This window comes from Giraffa tippelskirchi, chromosome 4, assembly GCF_054371585.1.
Source record: "Giraffa tippelskirchi isolate mGirTip1 chromosome 4, T2T-mGirTip1v1.2.pri, whole genome shotgun sequence".
Taxonomy (NCBI): domain Eukaryota; kingdom Metazoa; phylum Chordata; class Mammalia; order Artiodactyla; family Giraffidae; genus Giraffa; species Giraffa tippelskirchi.
Genome location: NC_137278.1, coordinates 146,315,542 through 146,331,567, shown reverse-complemented (window position 1 = coordinate 146,331,567; position 16,026 = coordinate 146,315,542). Strand labels below are relative to the sequence as shown.

The 16,026-nt window shown below is 36.4% G+C and overlaps 1 protein-coding gene across 4 annotated transcripts in view; it reads left to right on the top strand.

Moving 5' to 3' along the window:
• Positions 1–16,026, top strand: part of CAND1 (cullin associated and neddylation dissociated 1) — a 37,163-nt gene that overhangs the window by 3,206 nt on the left and 17,931 nt on the right. For 2 of the 4 annotated variants that reach the window (XM_081589833.1, XM_081589834.1), the window contains exons 2-3: positions 6,465–6,608; positions 15,408–15,562. In XM_081589833.1, the coding sequence (XP_081445959.1) occupies positions 6,465–6,608; positions 15,408–15,562 (299 nt within the window). The remainder of the gene's footprint in view (positions 1–6,464; positions 6,609–15,407; positions 15,563–16,026) is intronic. The other 2 variants (XM_081589837.1, XM_081589835.1) reach the window with 1 other exon arrangement.

Below are 16,026 nucleotides of genomic sequence, written 5' to 3'. Positions count from 1 at the left end.
ATAAAAAGTTTTTTTACCATTGTTTTATCTTTCTGTGCATAATAGTTAATACTTACAGTGGACTTTATGCACTTGATCCTTACAACTTTAATAAAGTGGATACAAGCAGTCTCTGTTACAGTTGAGGGAACTTCGAACTGGCAGTAAGTGCTTGCCCAAGGTCAGTTTGACAGTAGTAGATCTAGGACTTCCAGATACCCTCAGGGGATAAACTCTCAAATACCATATTCTACTTCACCAAAGTTTTTACCGGGGACATTAAGAGTAAGACCTTAAATTTCAGTTCTGAGTTAGGCTTATGAAATATTTTGTGCTAGAAGACACTTTAAATTCCCTAAGAGGGACTCCAAAAAGTTGAACATTAGTGCTTGCCTTCAGTATTATCTGCATGCTTGTTGAATGGTTAAGACATTTGTAAAAAGATAAGTAACCCAGGGCTGTCTGTAGCTTTCAGGCCCAAGTGGCAGAGAACGTGAAAGCAAGGAGATTCACGTGCAAAGGTGTGATCTGAGCTAGGTCCTGAAGTTCTAGTTAGAGAAAATGAGTACAGGTGTGAGAGCACTCTATACAAAACACTACTCAGGGGAGGGGTATAGATAATCTCGTTAGAGACCTTGTCTTATTGAACTGAATCCTCCACTTTATTTAGGGCCTTGGTCCTGGGAGTTCTCAATAGATAACTTGTTTTAGTTGAATTGCATTTTAATTCCAGAGTTAAGGAAAAAAAGTAAGGATTGGGAAAGTTTCTTTAAGAAATCATTGTAAAATCTACCCAAATTATTTGATGTGATTTTAAAATAATTCACTGTGTTGTAGAATTTCCCAGCCTGATAATGATTTGTCACCAAATTTATTTATGTGTTTTGACTATTGGAAAACATTTGCCCTTGAAAACTTTAAAATGCTCATAAAAATCTCAGGCCTGTTATGGAATCCAGCTTTCAGAGTTGGAAGGGACCTTACAGATCCTGTAATGGCTGAAAGTACTGTGTGGGCATTTACAATAATGTGTTATGGGAAGATTGAGGGCAGGAGGAGAAGGGGGCAACAAAGGATGAGATGGTTGGATAGCATCACTGACTCAGTGGACATGAGTTTGAGCAAACTCCAGGAGATAGTAAAGGACAGGGAAGCCTGGTGTGTGCAGTCCATGGCGATCAAACATAACTGAGCAGCTGAATGACAACAGTTATAACAGGAGAGACTAAATTATCTCTTCTGCTTGTGTGTGAAGAAAAGTAGGTTTAATCAGAAGAAATAGATTTGTAGAGATTTAAGAAGGTGACTTCTGAGCATTTTCTAAGTACTTTGCCTGTTGATGGCAGTAATTTACGTGATTTCACTTAATGTGATTGGGAGGGAGGTGTGGATACAGGTACTGCTAACACTCATTATCAGCAGTGGTTAGGTCTCACCACTGAAAAAGAGGAGAAAGGGACCTCACTGAGGAAACTGGGAAGAAGAAAGATAACTAAAAATTAGTTTTATTTACATGAACAATATTAAGACTGTCCCATGTTGACTCATGACTAAGAGAAGTAATGAGAAAAAGTGAGACAGCAGTGGGATGTGTATGAAATCTTTGAAAGGTAATTTGTTCACTGGGAGATGCAGTTTGCCAACAGCCTTTAAATCTCTGTTGTAAGCAAGGGTAAAATTGTGTTTGTATATTAGAAGTGTTGTGAAAACCACTCACTGTACAGTACAGAGTATCTATTTCTACCATAATTTCTGCCTCTCCGCATTGGATTTATTAAAGATGAAAAAGTTTCCTCCTCAGGGAATTTTCAGTTCAGTAGGATAAGCCAAATGTGTGAAGTTGAGTCTCTGACTGTCTAGCTTATAACTTTTTTGCAGAGCCTTGGCACAGTTTCTAATGATGGTACCCCCAAAATATTTGAGTAAATGAAGTGACACTGTAGGTTAATCCACCTGGGACTCCCATAGAAGTCTGCTCGTTAACAACTTTCTCCTCTTCCACCTTAAAACTTCATTTTTCTTATTTTGTCTTGTTAATGTTACCATCCACCAAATGTCCCAGTTGGAACCCCTGATATCACCCTTTCTTCTTTACTTTAGTTGCCTGATGAGTATTTCTCAAATTAGTCTCCTTATCTCAGGCCTCTTTTTAATCCAGTACGTTGGTAGTTCTTCCATTAGAATTTTCTTCCTATATATCACAGCTGATCATTGCCTTCTGCACTAATTCCCATAGACGAGATAAACTCTTAAGAGGTTGCCCACCTAAGCTGACTGAAATTACTCTCAAATCGCTAACAATCTCCAGGTAACTTAGTGGGTGGTCTATTTGCTCTTTTATTTCGTATGTCAACACTGTTTACCATTTTTTCCTTCTTGAAATTTTCATATGTTTAGGTGTCCCTCCCACAGGTTGGGTTTGTTACTGTTTGTCTCAGTAAGAGGTTGTTAATACCTATTTGGATAATTTTGGGAAGGTCTAAGGAGGCAGGGGTTTGTTTGCTTTAGAGTGGATGTTGTCAGAAAGGGGCAATTCGATCACTTGACATCTTAATAAATGTTGTAAGGAGGCATGGTAAAGCAGGGGAACAGCTATTGTAAAGCAGAAGTTGCAGTCACTCTTTTAGTTAGGATTATGTTTGGTATTTTGTGTTGCTAAGTTAACTTACCTGAAATGGATGTTCTGTGTGATTATATATAGGAAAACAATATCCTTTCACTGTAAGATAAGATCTGTTTGGATTATTCATTTGGATATTATAATTGAAGTTTAGGTATGAACCTCAGAACAGTTCTTGGGCTGTAGAGGCTACTGGGCCCCCTTTCTCAGCATCTCTCTCCTCCCCCCAAATCTTCATATTTTTGGCAAAGAGCAGATGAAGTTGGTCTTCAGGGCAGTAATTCATGATGTTGACAGCTTCACTTTTGCTAGGATTTTGTTGATTAGGATCAGAGAAGTGGCCATTCAGTGTAGTCTGTAGTGGAACTAGGCTTGTTAATTCTCTCTCTCTCTGATGTAAGATGAGTGATTGAACCACCTAATGTGTGACAGTGGTTATTCAATAACGTTAAGACTGGACAGGATACATACGCACTGTAACACCCAAATCCTGTGTTTTCTCGCCTGTTTCTTTGTACTTAACTCATCCATTACTACCTCCATATCTAATCCATTTCAAAAGCCTATTAATTTTTAATCTTGTAAATCTCAAATAGGGTTGTTTCTTTTTTTTTTTACAGTAGTTACTTGTCTAACATGTATTTCTTCTGGAAGACACATCATGACCTTCTTGTGTGCTATTGGGGACAGTAGATAGCGCTTCAGCACTGCACCCAGGGGGGTCATTCTAAACGGCAAAATTACCAACAAAAAACACAAACATGCAAAAAAAAAAAAGTGGCACCAGATAGACTGAGAAGAGGATGCTTGTTTACAGTATGAGAGGTGAAATAAGGCAGACCGTCACCCTGTGCAGTGTCAGCTGGGAGTGTGTGTGGAGGGATTCCTGCTTTGAGTGATGCAAATGTTTCGTGGTTCTTCACATCTCTGCAAATGGCATGAAAGCATTGGAGAATTGATTTGGGGGTTACAACACATTTTACTTTGCTAATAATGAGAATTGGCTTTATGTCCATTTTTCCATCTCCATTGACTGTCATAACTCTAATTCTAGCTACCATCATTTCTCAGTTAGACCACTGCAGTAGCTCTCCTTACTGTTCTCCATTCAGTCTGCTAAATGAAGTTTGATTTTCTTCAAACTATTTTCCACAGTGTAACTAGAGAAATACTTGGAAAATGTTAACCTGATCATTCCACTTACTCTTCATCTCTACCTCAAATGCTTTTCAGTAGCTTCCCATCACTTTTATAGTAAGACTAGAATCTTAGTAAGGTCTTCAAATCTCTAATCTTTTGGCCCTTGCTTACTTGGTTATAACCTCCTCACTCCCTACACACAGTTCCCGTTCATGTTTAGGATCTCAAATCTTTTCTGATATACAACTTTCTTTCCAGGCTAGGTCATGTTATTTTGTTATCCCATTGTCTTTGTACCATGTTTCTTTCCTTCATAGCATTTATCTCAGTTCATAACTACATACGATGTAAGTACTCATATGTAGTTAAAACAAAATCAGTATGCCTCAATTCAATTGTTATGTAAGCTGCAAGGTAGCCGGAAGCACTTGTGTTTGCTTTTGCTAGCCCTTGTATCCATAGCACCTAGCACAGTACCTGACAAATAAAAGGTTCTCAGGACATAGTGAATGAGTGTATACAACCTTTCCCATCTTAACCTCAGCCTGTATTTCTATATTCCCGTTAGGTTTCCCTGTGTCTCAAACACACTGATTGCTCCTCACTCTGGGGTGCTATGCTCCTCCCCAGCACCACCACCACGCACACAGATTTAAAATCCCAAACCAGCTTTCTCCATGGAAACCCCTCTTAAACCTTTGAAATCCAAACTGTCAATTCTTTGGTGTGGTCATTGCCACACACCCTTGAGTATTTTTAAAAGTTTGTGTGAGATTTGTCCAATTTACCTGTTTGTCTGTCATGTGAGATGAAAAAGTTCAAAGGAAAGGACTGGGTCTGAGTTTATCATTTCAGCCCTTAGTGCCATACCTAAAGCAATAAATGCGTAAGAGACACTTTACAAATTGGCTTTTCAGTCTGCCATGGACAGCTTTCAAACTGGTCAAACAACTTCTTTTTAAGATTTATAGGCAAACTTTTAAACACATTAACAGAGGGAACTTTCTGGTTTCAGGGTCACAATTAAAAAGTAATTCTTACTATCTCAATCTAGTTTTCTGGTTTTTAAAAAATATTATCTATTGCTAATTTTGCTGGTGCTCATTTCAGCTTTTAAAAATGTTTAACTGTTAATTGTAGATTTTTGAAATCAGTAAACTTCTTTATTAGAGTATAAGTTCTCTGAGGGTCCTTTGCTCATAGTCCAGCGTTTGTAGCATAACAGGCAGTGAATAAATAAATGGTAAATAAAGGAAGGAATCTCTGTACCAGTAGTTTCTTCAGAACTATAAAATAACTTTTTATTGGGATGATATGTTTTTTTAAATTTAAATTGATGATCACTGTGTTTTCTCTTCAACCATAATGGCACCCCACTCCAGTACTCTTGCCTGGAAAATCCCATGGAGGGAGGAGCCTGGTAGGCTGCAGTCCATGGGGTCGCTAAGAGCTAAGAGTCGGACACGACTGAGCGACTTCACTTTCACTTTTCACTTTCATGCACTGGAGGAGGAAATGGCAACCCACTCCAGTATTCTTGCCTGGAGAATCCCAGGGACGGCGGAGCCTGGTGCGCTGCCATCTATGGGGTTGCACAGAGTCGGACACTACTGAAGCGACTTAGCAGCAGCATATGACTAACATTTCAGAGATTCTTAGAGGTTCCTAACTGATAGGCCTGTCGAATGGACTTTATCTTAGTAAAACAATTGAAGATGCTTTTCATGCTTTGTGTGTAGAAGTGCGTGCATGGTTCTATTCAGTTTTTTTTTTTTTTTTTTTTTTAACTTTCTGGACTGTTATGTGATTTTAAATTCATTTTTTTCATCATGTAAAATGGGAAGGGGCTTCCAGTTAGGAGAACCGTGTTAATTTTTAAAAGGCACAGGCTTAATTTACCTGTGTTATCCTAGTTTGACCATATGCTTTTCTTTTTTAAGCAGTTTAACAAGGCTTGATAAGAATTATGCTTGTGTGTAGTTTAAAACTTTGTCCTTTCGCAGTGGTTCTTAAGGAGAGGGGGCTGGATGTCTGGTGGAACAGCTTTCTGCTTCCAAACATGCTTCTGAAAATACACTTGATCCTGGTGGTGGGAGTTGGGACCGAGGTGAGAGTTTGCATTTGGGAATTTTCCCAGTGGTTTGTAATATGAGCCGCCCAGTCTGACACAACAGTATTACACAGGAAGGTATTCTTAATGTTAAAGATTTCCTAGATAAAATTCAAATCACACACAAAGTAAAAGTAAAGAGGCATTTTTCTTCCACTAAAAGCCTCGATGCAATTATAGTTGACCCCAGAACTATGGATTTGAACTGCACGGGTCCACTTAACATGGGAAAATTTTTCATTAAACGCATACCACATATACTAAATGATCTGTGATTGGTTGAATCTGCAGATGGAGAACTGTGTGGATGTGGATGCTGACTGTAAAGTTATACATTTATTTTTGATGAGATGTGGAGGGCGGGGGAGGGGTGTGTGTGTAGCACCTTTAATGCCTGTGTTGCCCAAGGGTCAGCTTTATTAGACTGAACGAGCATTCATTGAAGGTCCTGTCAGTAAATTTGAAATCAAGAGTAACCTGAGGAAAATAAAGCCAGTGATACATTGTTTAAAAGAGTACATCAGGACTTAGATACAAGTGATAGCATTGGATTTGAAAACAGTGACTTTTATTAATGCTTAAAAATTTTACTGACAAATTTTAATCTTTTACTAGGTTTATGGCTACAAATGATTTGATGACAGAACTGCAGAAAGATTCCATCAAGTTGGATGATGATAGTGAAAGAAAGGTAGTGAAAATGATTTTGAAGTTACTGGAAGATAAAAATGGAGAGGTACAGAATTTAGCTGTCAAATGGTAAGTTGTGTTTTGCTTGCTTCCTACCACCTCAACTTTTAAAAAGTTCAATATGGTAACTGGTAAATTCTCTTAGTTTTGTTCCTTGTGTTTGTAGAGTGTTTTAGAGTTTGTAGGTAACTGGACTTAGTGTTTGTACTTGGTACGTAGACACGTATCCTTATATGTAGTTTCTATATTGGCTAGGACAATGGTATTTATATCTTATGAAACTTTAGAAAGAGTAGTTCTCTTACTTGTTCAGCCAGATTTGTTAGCTAGGTTAAAAGGCCTAAGAAGAGGTGGCAAGAATAAACAGAAGACCTGTACAAAAAAGACCTTCACGACCCAGATAATCATGATGGTGTGATCACTCACCTAGAGCCAGACATCCTGGAATGTGAAGTCAAGTGGGCCTTAGGAAGCAAAACTACGAGCAAAACTAGTGGAGGTGGTGGAATTCCAGTTGAGCTATTTCAAATCCTGAAAGATAATGCTGTGAAAGTGCTGCACTCAGTATGCCAGCAAATTTGGAAAACTCAGCAGTGGCCACAGGACTGGAAAGGTCACTTTTTGTTCCAATCCCAAAGAAAGGCAATGCCAAAGAGTGCTCAGACTACTGCATAATTGCACTCATTTCACCCACTAGTAAAGTAATGCTCAAAATTCTCCAAAGCCAGGCTTCAGCAATACATGAACTGTGAACTTCCAGATGTTCAAGCTGGTTTTAGAAAAGGCAGAGGAATCAGAGATCAAATTGCCAACATTTGCTGGATCATCGAAAAAGCAAGAGAGTTCCAGAAAAACATCTATTTCTGCCTTATTGACTATGCCAAAACCTTTGACTGTGTGGATCACAATAAACTGTGGAAAATTCTGAAAGACATGGGAATACCAGGTACCATCTGACCTGCCTCTTGAGAAACCTGTATGCAGGTCAGGAAGTAACAGTTAGAACTGGACATGGAACAACAGACTGGTTCCAAATAGGAAAAGGAGTACGTCAAGGCTGTATATTGTCACCCTGCTTGTTTAACTTATGTGCAGAGTACCTCATGAGAAATGCTGGGCTGGAAGAAGCACAAGCTGGAATCAAGGTTGCTGGGAGAAATACCAATAACCTCAGTTATGCAGATGACACCACCCTTATGGCAGAAAGTGAAGAAGAACTAAAAAGGCTCTTGATGAAAGTGAAAGAGGAGAGTGAAAAGTTTGCTTAAAGCTCAACATTCAGAAAACTAAGATCATGGCATCTGGTCCTATCACTTCATGGGAAATAGATGGGGAAACAGTGGAAACAGTGTCACACTTTATTTTTTTTGGGCTCCAGAATCACTGCAGATGGTGATTTGCACCCATGAAATTAAGATGCTTACTCCTTGGAAGGAAAGTTATGACCAACCTAGATAGCATATTAAAAAGCAGAGACATTACTTTGCCAACAAACGTCCATCTAGTCAAGGCTATGGTTTTTCCAGTGGTCATATATGGACCTGAGAGTTGGACTGTGAAGAAAGCTGAGCGCCAAAGAATTGATGTTTTTGAACTGTGCTGTTGGAGAAGACTCTTGAGAGTCCCTTGGACTGCAAGGAGATCCAACTAGTCCATCCTAAAGAAGATCAGTACTGGGCGTTCATTGGAAAGTCTGATGTTGAAGCTGAAACTCAATACTTTGGCCACCTCGTGTGAAGAGTTGACTCATTGGAAAAGAGTCTGATGCTAGGAAGGATTGGGGGCAGGAGGAGAAGGGGACGACAGAGGATGAGATGGATGGATGGCATCACCGACTTGCTGGACATGAGTTTGGGTAAACTCTGGGAGTTGGTGATGGACAGGGAGGCCTGGCCTGCTGTGGTTCATGGGGTTGCAAAGAGTCGGACACGACTGAGCGACTGAACTGAACTGAACTGTATATTCCGAGGCGAGGTGGAGTTTAAAAACCAATGATAAGGGAAGTAAAAAATAATAAGACTTAGTTAAGGATAGCAGCCGTTAAAACCATAGTTCACTTAACACTGATAATATAATAGTTACAAAGAATTCCCGTTACCTTGGAGAGTGGTGCATTGAGAGCATCTTTTAGGTGTGATATTGACAGCTTGGTAGAGAATTTTAGTTCTTGGTAAATTTGTTAATGCACCTTTTTAATTTATGCATATCAAATATTAGAAATCCTTTAAATTTACATAGTAAGTTATTGGTAAGTACAACCTTTGGTTTCCTATAAAGTTAAATTATAGAATTTAATCTCATTTTGTATGGCATATAATATTTGGTATTAATTTCAATGGAGCATTCTCATTATTTTGAATTTTCTTATAAAGATTTTAAGTTTATTTTAGGCTAAGGATTTACACATCTGCTGTAAAAACGGGCAAAGTTTGAGAAATCATTGGTTAGCATAGATTTTTCTAGACATGTAATACAACTTTAACTTGGGACATTTGTAAGTTTAAAATAAAATGGGTCTTCAAAAAAATAAGTTGCAGAATAAAGCAAATCAGTCTAGTTTTACTTCAATAGTTTTTTTCATCTTTTATTTTGGTATGTGCTTATTAACAAACAAAGTTTTGTCTAACATATGTGCTGAGCAATTACTAGCCTTTAAAAATGATAATAAAAAGTAGGCTTTGTCCCAGATTGAGAGGTACACAGATCTTTATTCACTTGAGTATGAATCTTGTTAGAAACCTGAGCTTTTGATGATCTCTTATACTTAAAATTTAACAAGTTGGGGGGGGATGATATATATTTAGGAATATAAGAAAGAAATTAAGATATAAACAAAAGTAATATATTAGGAGATAAAACTCAAGAACTGATTCTAGGAGGAGGGAAAGTCCTAATAGATAAATTACTGAGTAGCTTTATCAAGAAATTTATCGGAGAACTCATCACCCAAAAGAAACTCATGCCGGAAAATCTTTTCGCACACTCTTTGAAACTTCAAACAACAGATAATTCCAGTACAGATAGCTCTAGAACTATTTCAGAACATAAAGTATTAAAACCTTTTAAACAAATACTGATAACAAATTCTGACTAAATATAACACTAAAAGAGAAGATTACACATCAGTTTCATTTAAATGTTCAAAATAAAATCAGTAGTATATTCCGTGTGATTTACCGTGACCAAGTGAATTTCATCCTCAGTATGAGGACAGTTTAATATTATGTGCTTTATTAATATTTTTATTTCATCATGTTAATAGATCAGGAGAAAAAAACTTATCTGGTTAGTGGTCACGGGACTGATGAGATTCGGCTTTGGTTCTTCATTTAAAAGAAAAAAATCCAACACCTAGACTACTTAATATAATTAGAGGAATGAAGTGCCTTCCGAAAACCAGCGTCATATTTAATGTCAGATGAAGAATGGCTCAGAGATGCTTTATATCGTTAAAGTGAATTCATCATTTGTTTCAAGTAAAGCATTTAATAACAAGAAATCCATAGGTCCTTTGTAAAAAAGTGCACAAACATTTATACCTCAACCCAAAAGCCAATAAATTACCAGATACTTTCACACTAAAGGCAGGAACACGAGTGTCTCTCTATCTTCATTAGATTTCTTTTGAAGGCATTAGCTACTGTAAGACAAGGAGAAGAAAATTAAGACATAAAAGAATTTTAAAAGGTCATAGGCAAAAACAAGTCAATCAAGAAAAGAGAATAAAAAATTCAGTGAAGGAATGTGCTGTAAAATTAACAAAAATCAGCTTTCATATAAGCAAATAAAACAGAAGATATGGAAGCAAATGTCCATTTATTACAGCAACAGAAAGACAAAATGCCTAGCAATAAATGTAACAGATGTTACAATGGTGACTTTGGGTGAGGATATTGTGTGGTTTAAAGTAAGCGTATGATTTTATCTTTTAAAAAACTTTTATAGGAGAAAAAGTTTAAAATACTCTTGACCAATAGCAAAAATGTACTTGTGAACAAGTGGAAAGACATCTCAGGTCCCTGGATAGAGGAACTCAGCAGAGTTGTTAGTTCTGAATTATTTTAATGCTAACTTAACTCGAAAAATCAGTAAGTTTTTCCCACAAGCTAGACAAGTTGATTCTAAAGAGCATTTTGGTATGAAGAGCAAAGAGGGGCAGGATATTTGTTTGATAGACCAAAAAAGCCCTGAAAATCACTGGAGTTGGAGATGTGTTGGTTAACCCTACTTGATATGAAAACATCCTGTTATATTTATCTAATGAAAGCAGTGAGGTAGTGACACGTTAATAGACCAGTAGTGGAAAATAGAATGGAAACTACATGATGCAGTTGGTGGCATCATGAGAAAAGTTGAACTATTTTTTAAAAAACTGGATTACCATTTGAAAAACATAAAATTGTGTCCTTACCTCACAGCTTCTTACTAGAGGTCAGCATTGTTCACCTTAAGTTGGTTTTATTTTGGACATATTAGTGTTTTGTGACTTTTTGCTGCTGATTAGTAGTTAATTGATAGCACAATGATATCTTTTTAGGGTTTGGCTATTGTGCATAAAGGTAGAGTGAACATTCTTGTATGAATTGCAGGACATGTGTCTTAATTTCTTAGGAAGAATGAAATTGCTGTTGTCTATTTGGTGGCACTAGTGGTAAAGAACCTGCCTGCCAATGCAGGAGACTTATATAAGAGATTTGGGTTCAATCCCTGGGTGGAAGAAAATCCCCTGGAGGAGGAAATGGCAGCCCACTCCGGTACTCTTGCCTGGAGAATCCCATGGATAGAGGTGCCTGACAGGCTATAGTCCATTGGGTCGAACATGACTGAAGCGACGTGGCACGCATGAACATTTAGATTTTTAAGAAACTGAAATTGTTTTCGAAAGTATTTGTACTATTTTACATGAAAGTTGCAGTTGTTCCACATTATCATCAATGGTTGGTTGTGTTACTTTTTTTTTTTTTTTTGGCTACAACTCTCAACATTCCAGATAGTTTCCCTACCATGGATCAAACTTGTCCCCCCTGCAGTGGAAGCATGGAGTCCTAACTGCTGGACTGCCAGGAAGTCCTGGTTATGTCGCTGTTTAATTTATCTATTCCAGTTGGTGTATAGATGTAGTTTTAATTTCCATTTCTCTGAATGACTGCTGATGTTTAATGCTGTTTATTGCCATTTATTTTTTTGTGGACTTAGCCTAGTTTTTAAAATTGAGGTTGTCTTTTTATTACTGAATTGTAGTTCATATATTCTGGGTATATGTCCTTTGGCATATACGTATTTTATAAGTATTTGCTCCCAATTTGATCTTACATTTTTAATTTACTTTAAAATTTAGTTTGACTTAATTTATAAATTCATTTCAACTTTTATGGTTATTGCTTTTTGTGTTCTTAGAAATCTGTTTATATTATGTTGCAAAGATTTTCCTTTGTTTTCTAAAAGCTTTATAGTTTCAGCTTTTATTTTTAGTCCTGTGATCTATCTTGAATTAATTTTTATGAAGTAGAAATTGAGGTTATTTCTTTTTCCATATAGATATCCAGTTGTTGAAGCACCATTTATTGAAAGCATCTTCCTTTCTGTACTGTCAGTTTTGGCATCTCTGTCAAAAGTCAATTGATTATAAAAGTGTTAAATCTGTTTCCAGACTCGGTTATGTTCCACTGATCTATTTGTCTATTCCAATGCCAATGCCATACTGTTTTATTAGCATAGCTCAGGCTTTTTCAGGCTTGGTGCTCTTGAGTTTTGGGGCCAGATAATTCTTTTGTTATGGGGAACTATCTTGTACGTTCCATGTATTATTGGATATTTAGCAGTCTCTCAGCTCTTACCCACTATTTTTGCCAGTGGCATTCCTTCATTCCTCAATAGGGGCAACCAAAAGTGTCTCCAGACATTGCCAAATTTTTGTTGAAGGGCAAAAATCTCCCTTGGTTGAGAAACACTGGTACAGATCTGTAGAAGTCAAGTAAGGTCATGTAAGTTTTCTAGCCTCATTTTTCTTTTCTCAAGAGTATTTTGAATTTTTTAAGTTCTTTGTATTTCATGTAAATTTTAGAATCAGTTTCTCAGGTTCTGTTTTAAAAATAAGCATGCTCAAATTTTGATTGAAATTGTGTTAAAGCTACAGAAATATTTGAAGAGAATGAGCAATTACAATAATACTAGATCTTTTAACTGTTAACTGCAATATCTCATAACTATTACAGTACTTTCTGTTCATTCCTCAGGATATTCTACTTTAACAGCTGTCGTCAGTGAATATCCCCCTCTTTTAATCCTAATTTTGGTAATTTGTTTCTGATCTTATCAAAGAACTGATTTAAGTTTTGTTCATTTTCCCTATTGTGTATTGCCTTATTTTTACTGATTGCTTCTTTATTTTTTACTATTTTTCTCTCTGCTCATTTTTTCCTTTCCTAATTCTTAAACAATTAAAGGTATATTTTCTCCAAGTAATTTGTGATTATTTTTTTATCATTCAGTTTGAAGCATTTTTAATCGCCGCTGTGATTTTTCTTTACCAGTTATTTAGAAGCAGTTTTCAAATATTTAGAGGTTATCTGGATGTTTATTTTTAATGGTTTCTGACTTAATTGCATATGATGAGAGAATCATACTCTTTAAGATTTCAGAGAGGCTTATTTTGTTTGTTTCGGTTTGTATTGTTCTGTCTACATATTGAGATTGGTTTTATGATTCAGCATATGATGGCTCAGTTGGTAAAGAATCTGCCTGCAAAGCAGGAGACCCTGGTTCGATTCCTCGGTCGGAAGATCTCCTGGAGAAGGGATAGGCTACGCGCTCCGGTATTCTGGCCTGGAGAATTCCATGAACTGTATAGTCCATTGGGTTGCAAAGAGTTAGACATGACTGAGTGACTTTCACTGTGGTGGATGTTCCCTGTGTATATTTGAAAGTGTTTTCTACAGAAGTTGGGTATGGTATATTATAAATGTCAGGTCAAGGTATCAGGTAGTGTTGTTCAGATTTATATATCCTTTGTGATTTTTTTTTTCTTGATATTAAATACTGAGAGAAGGAGTGTTAAAATTTCCAACTATCATTGTCTGTTTATCTGTTTTTCTCTTTAATAATGTCAATTTTTGCTTCATGTATTTTAAAGCTGTATGATTAGAGGCATACATATTTATAATTGTGTCTTCCTGATGTTTTTATGAGTAAAAATGTTTCTTTTTAAATCCACTGTATCTTGGAATATATTTTTTCTTATGTTACTATAGCTGCCCCAGTTTTTTTTTAGATTAGTATTTGCATAGTGTATCTTTTTTCTATTACTTTCAGCTTTTAATCTGTTTTTATTTTTAAATTATGTGTCTTGTAGACAGCAGATGGTTGTCTTGCTTTTTTTCCTTCTATTCAGTTTCATAATTTCTTCCCTTTGATGGCATTGTTTTTTTAGTTCATTGTTTGTTGTAAATGTTGTTATAGGAAGCTTTCAGCATGCCATTTTGCCTTTTTTCTATTTGTTTCTTTTGTTGTTGTTGGTTTTTATTTATTTTTGAAAATTCATTTTTATTTATTTTTTGGCTGCTCTGGGCGTTCATTGCTGTGAGAGGGCTTTCTCTAGTTGTGGCACACAGGTTTCTCATTGAGGGTGGCTTCTCTTGTTGCAGAGCAGACCGCAGGCTCAGTAGTTGTGGCGCACAGGCTTAGTTGCCCCATGGCATGTGGAATCTTCCTGGAGCAGAGATTGAATCCATGTCCCCTGCATTGGCAGGCAGAGTCTTAACCACTGGACCAACAGAGAAGTCCCTGTTGGTTTGTTTTTGTTTTTTTATACCTTTTTGGGGGCTAAGTTAATATTTTATAGCAACGGTTCTCTAAGTTTGATTTGGGGTCCCTGAAAAATGACCCTGAAAGTTTAAAACTAATATGAGTAATGACTATAAGTCAGGCAATTCTTTTGACTTCTCATCTCTTTAGTGTGTATTGTATTCATTCTAACATCTGATCCTTCCATTTGAAATGCTCTTTTTTATAACTACATCCCGTAAATACAAGTACCTAAAATTTGTCTCTGAGGTGCGGTCTCCTGTCTGTCTGTGAATAAATACTAACGTTGCATTTAAAAGTTTTCTTTTTTTTTTTTTCAGTTGTGCAGAGTAGTGAATGCCTTCAGTTAATTTCTAAAATAGTTGTGTGTTCCTTACCTCACCAACAAGATGGTAAATTTTTGAAGATAAGGGCCATACTTTTGTTATTCAGTATAGTTTTGAGTACAGTGGCTCTTCAATGGATAGTCATGCCCCAAGTATTATCTATGCTAAATTCTGTGGGAAGGACACAGAAGGAGAGCTTGCCTTTATCTTCAACCAGTGGACTTACAGGCAGTGCTAAAATAATAGCAGTATGAGATACTAATATGAAAGGCATATACAAGATGCTTTGGAAGCATGGAGAGGTTCTGACTTGTTTGCTTTCTGCAACTGATTACTTGATGCTTAAAACAAGAAAATAAAAGAAATATAAATTCTTGAGCTTAGAAATTGAATGAAGTTGGTGTTAGATGGTAGGACAGAAAGATCACAGTTGGCAAAATGTGATATGTTGGATGGAATTTCTATTGCAGGTAAGTCATGGGGTTCTTGTTAGAAACAGACTCCTAATTAGCTTTTTTATTATTACAAGATGTGTATTTGAAGGGTTTGCCAAGGGTGGGGGTAGGGTGAAAGCATCTTGAGTTTCATGATACTATGAAGAAAATAAGTGGGAAGAAATTGGAAACTGCAAGAAGCTTATTAATCAAGAATTTTTATACTCTTATTCGTATACTGCTTGTCTCTTTTTCTGTTTTTGTGTTTATCTAGATTAAATTTTTTTTTTCTTTCTGTGTTACAGTCTTGGCCCTTTAGTGAGTAAAGTGAAAGAATACCAAGTAGAGACAATTGTAGATACCCTCTGCACTAACATGCTTTCTGATAAAGAACAACTTCGAGATATTTCGAGTATTGGCCTCAAAACAGTAATTGGAGAACTTCCTCCAGCTTCCAGTGGTAAGCAAGAGTGTTTTTTCCTTCTGTTTCCCTTTTATAAATGCAAGTGTTTCTCCTCTAATTTTTTTTTCTCCTGGTCACAGAGAGAGAGAGAGAGATGTATTTACCCCTGAAAGATCTTTGTAAACATCCCTTTGAACAGTGAAGGGAAAAAAATCTAGAGTCTTATTTTTGCTTAAAAATAAATTCAGTTATTTTGATTGAATTTAAGTATTTCTTTGGAGTACCAGTTCTGAAAAATTTTGTTGTTGGAACTTGATTTTATATCATTGCATGTACAGTGACTTGCAGAAAAGAGTGAAACTAGTGTATGCAATGAGAGAAAAGATAACCAAAATCATGAGTTATTTTGATTAGCTTTCCATTTTCAGTATTAATTTTGCTTTGCATTAGAATTTATGGTGTAAAACTTAACACTATTAAGATAGCTATGAAAGATTTTAGTTTACTAGTATCTTTAATTC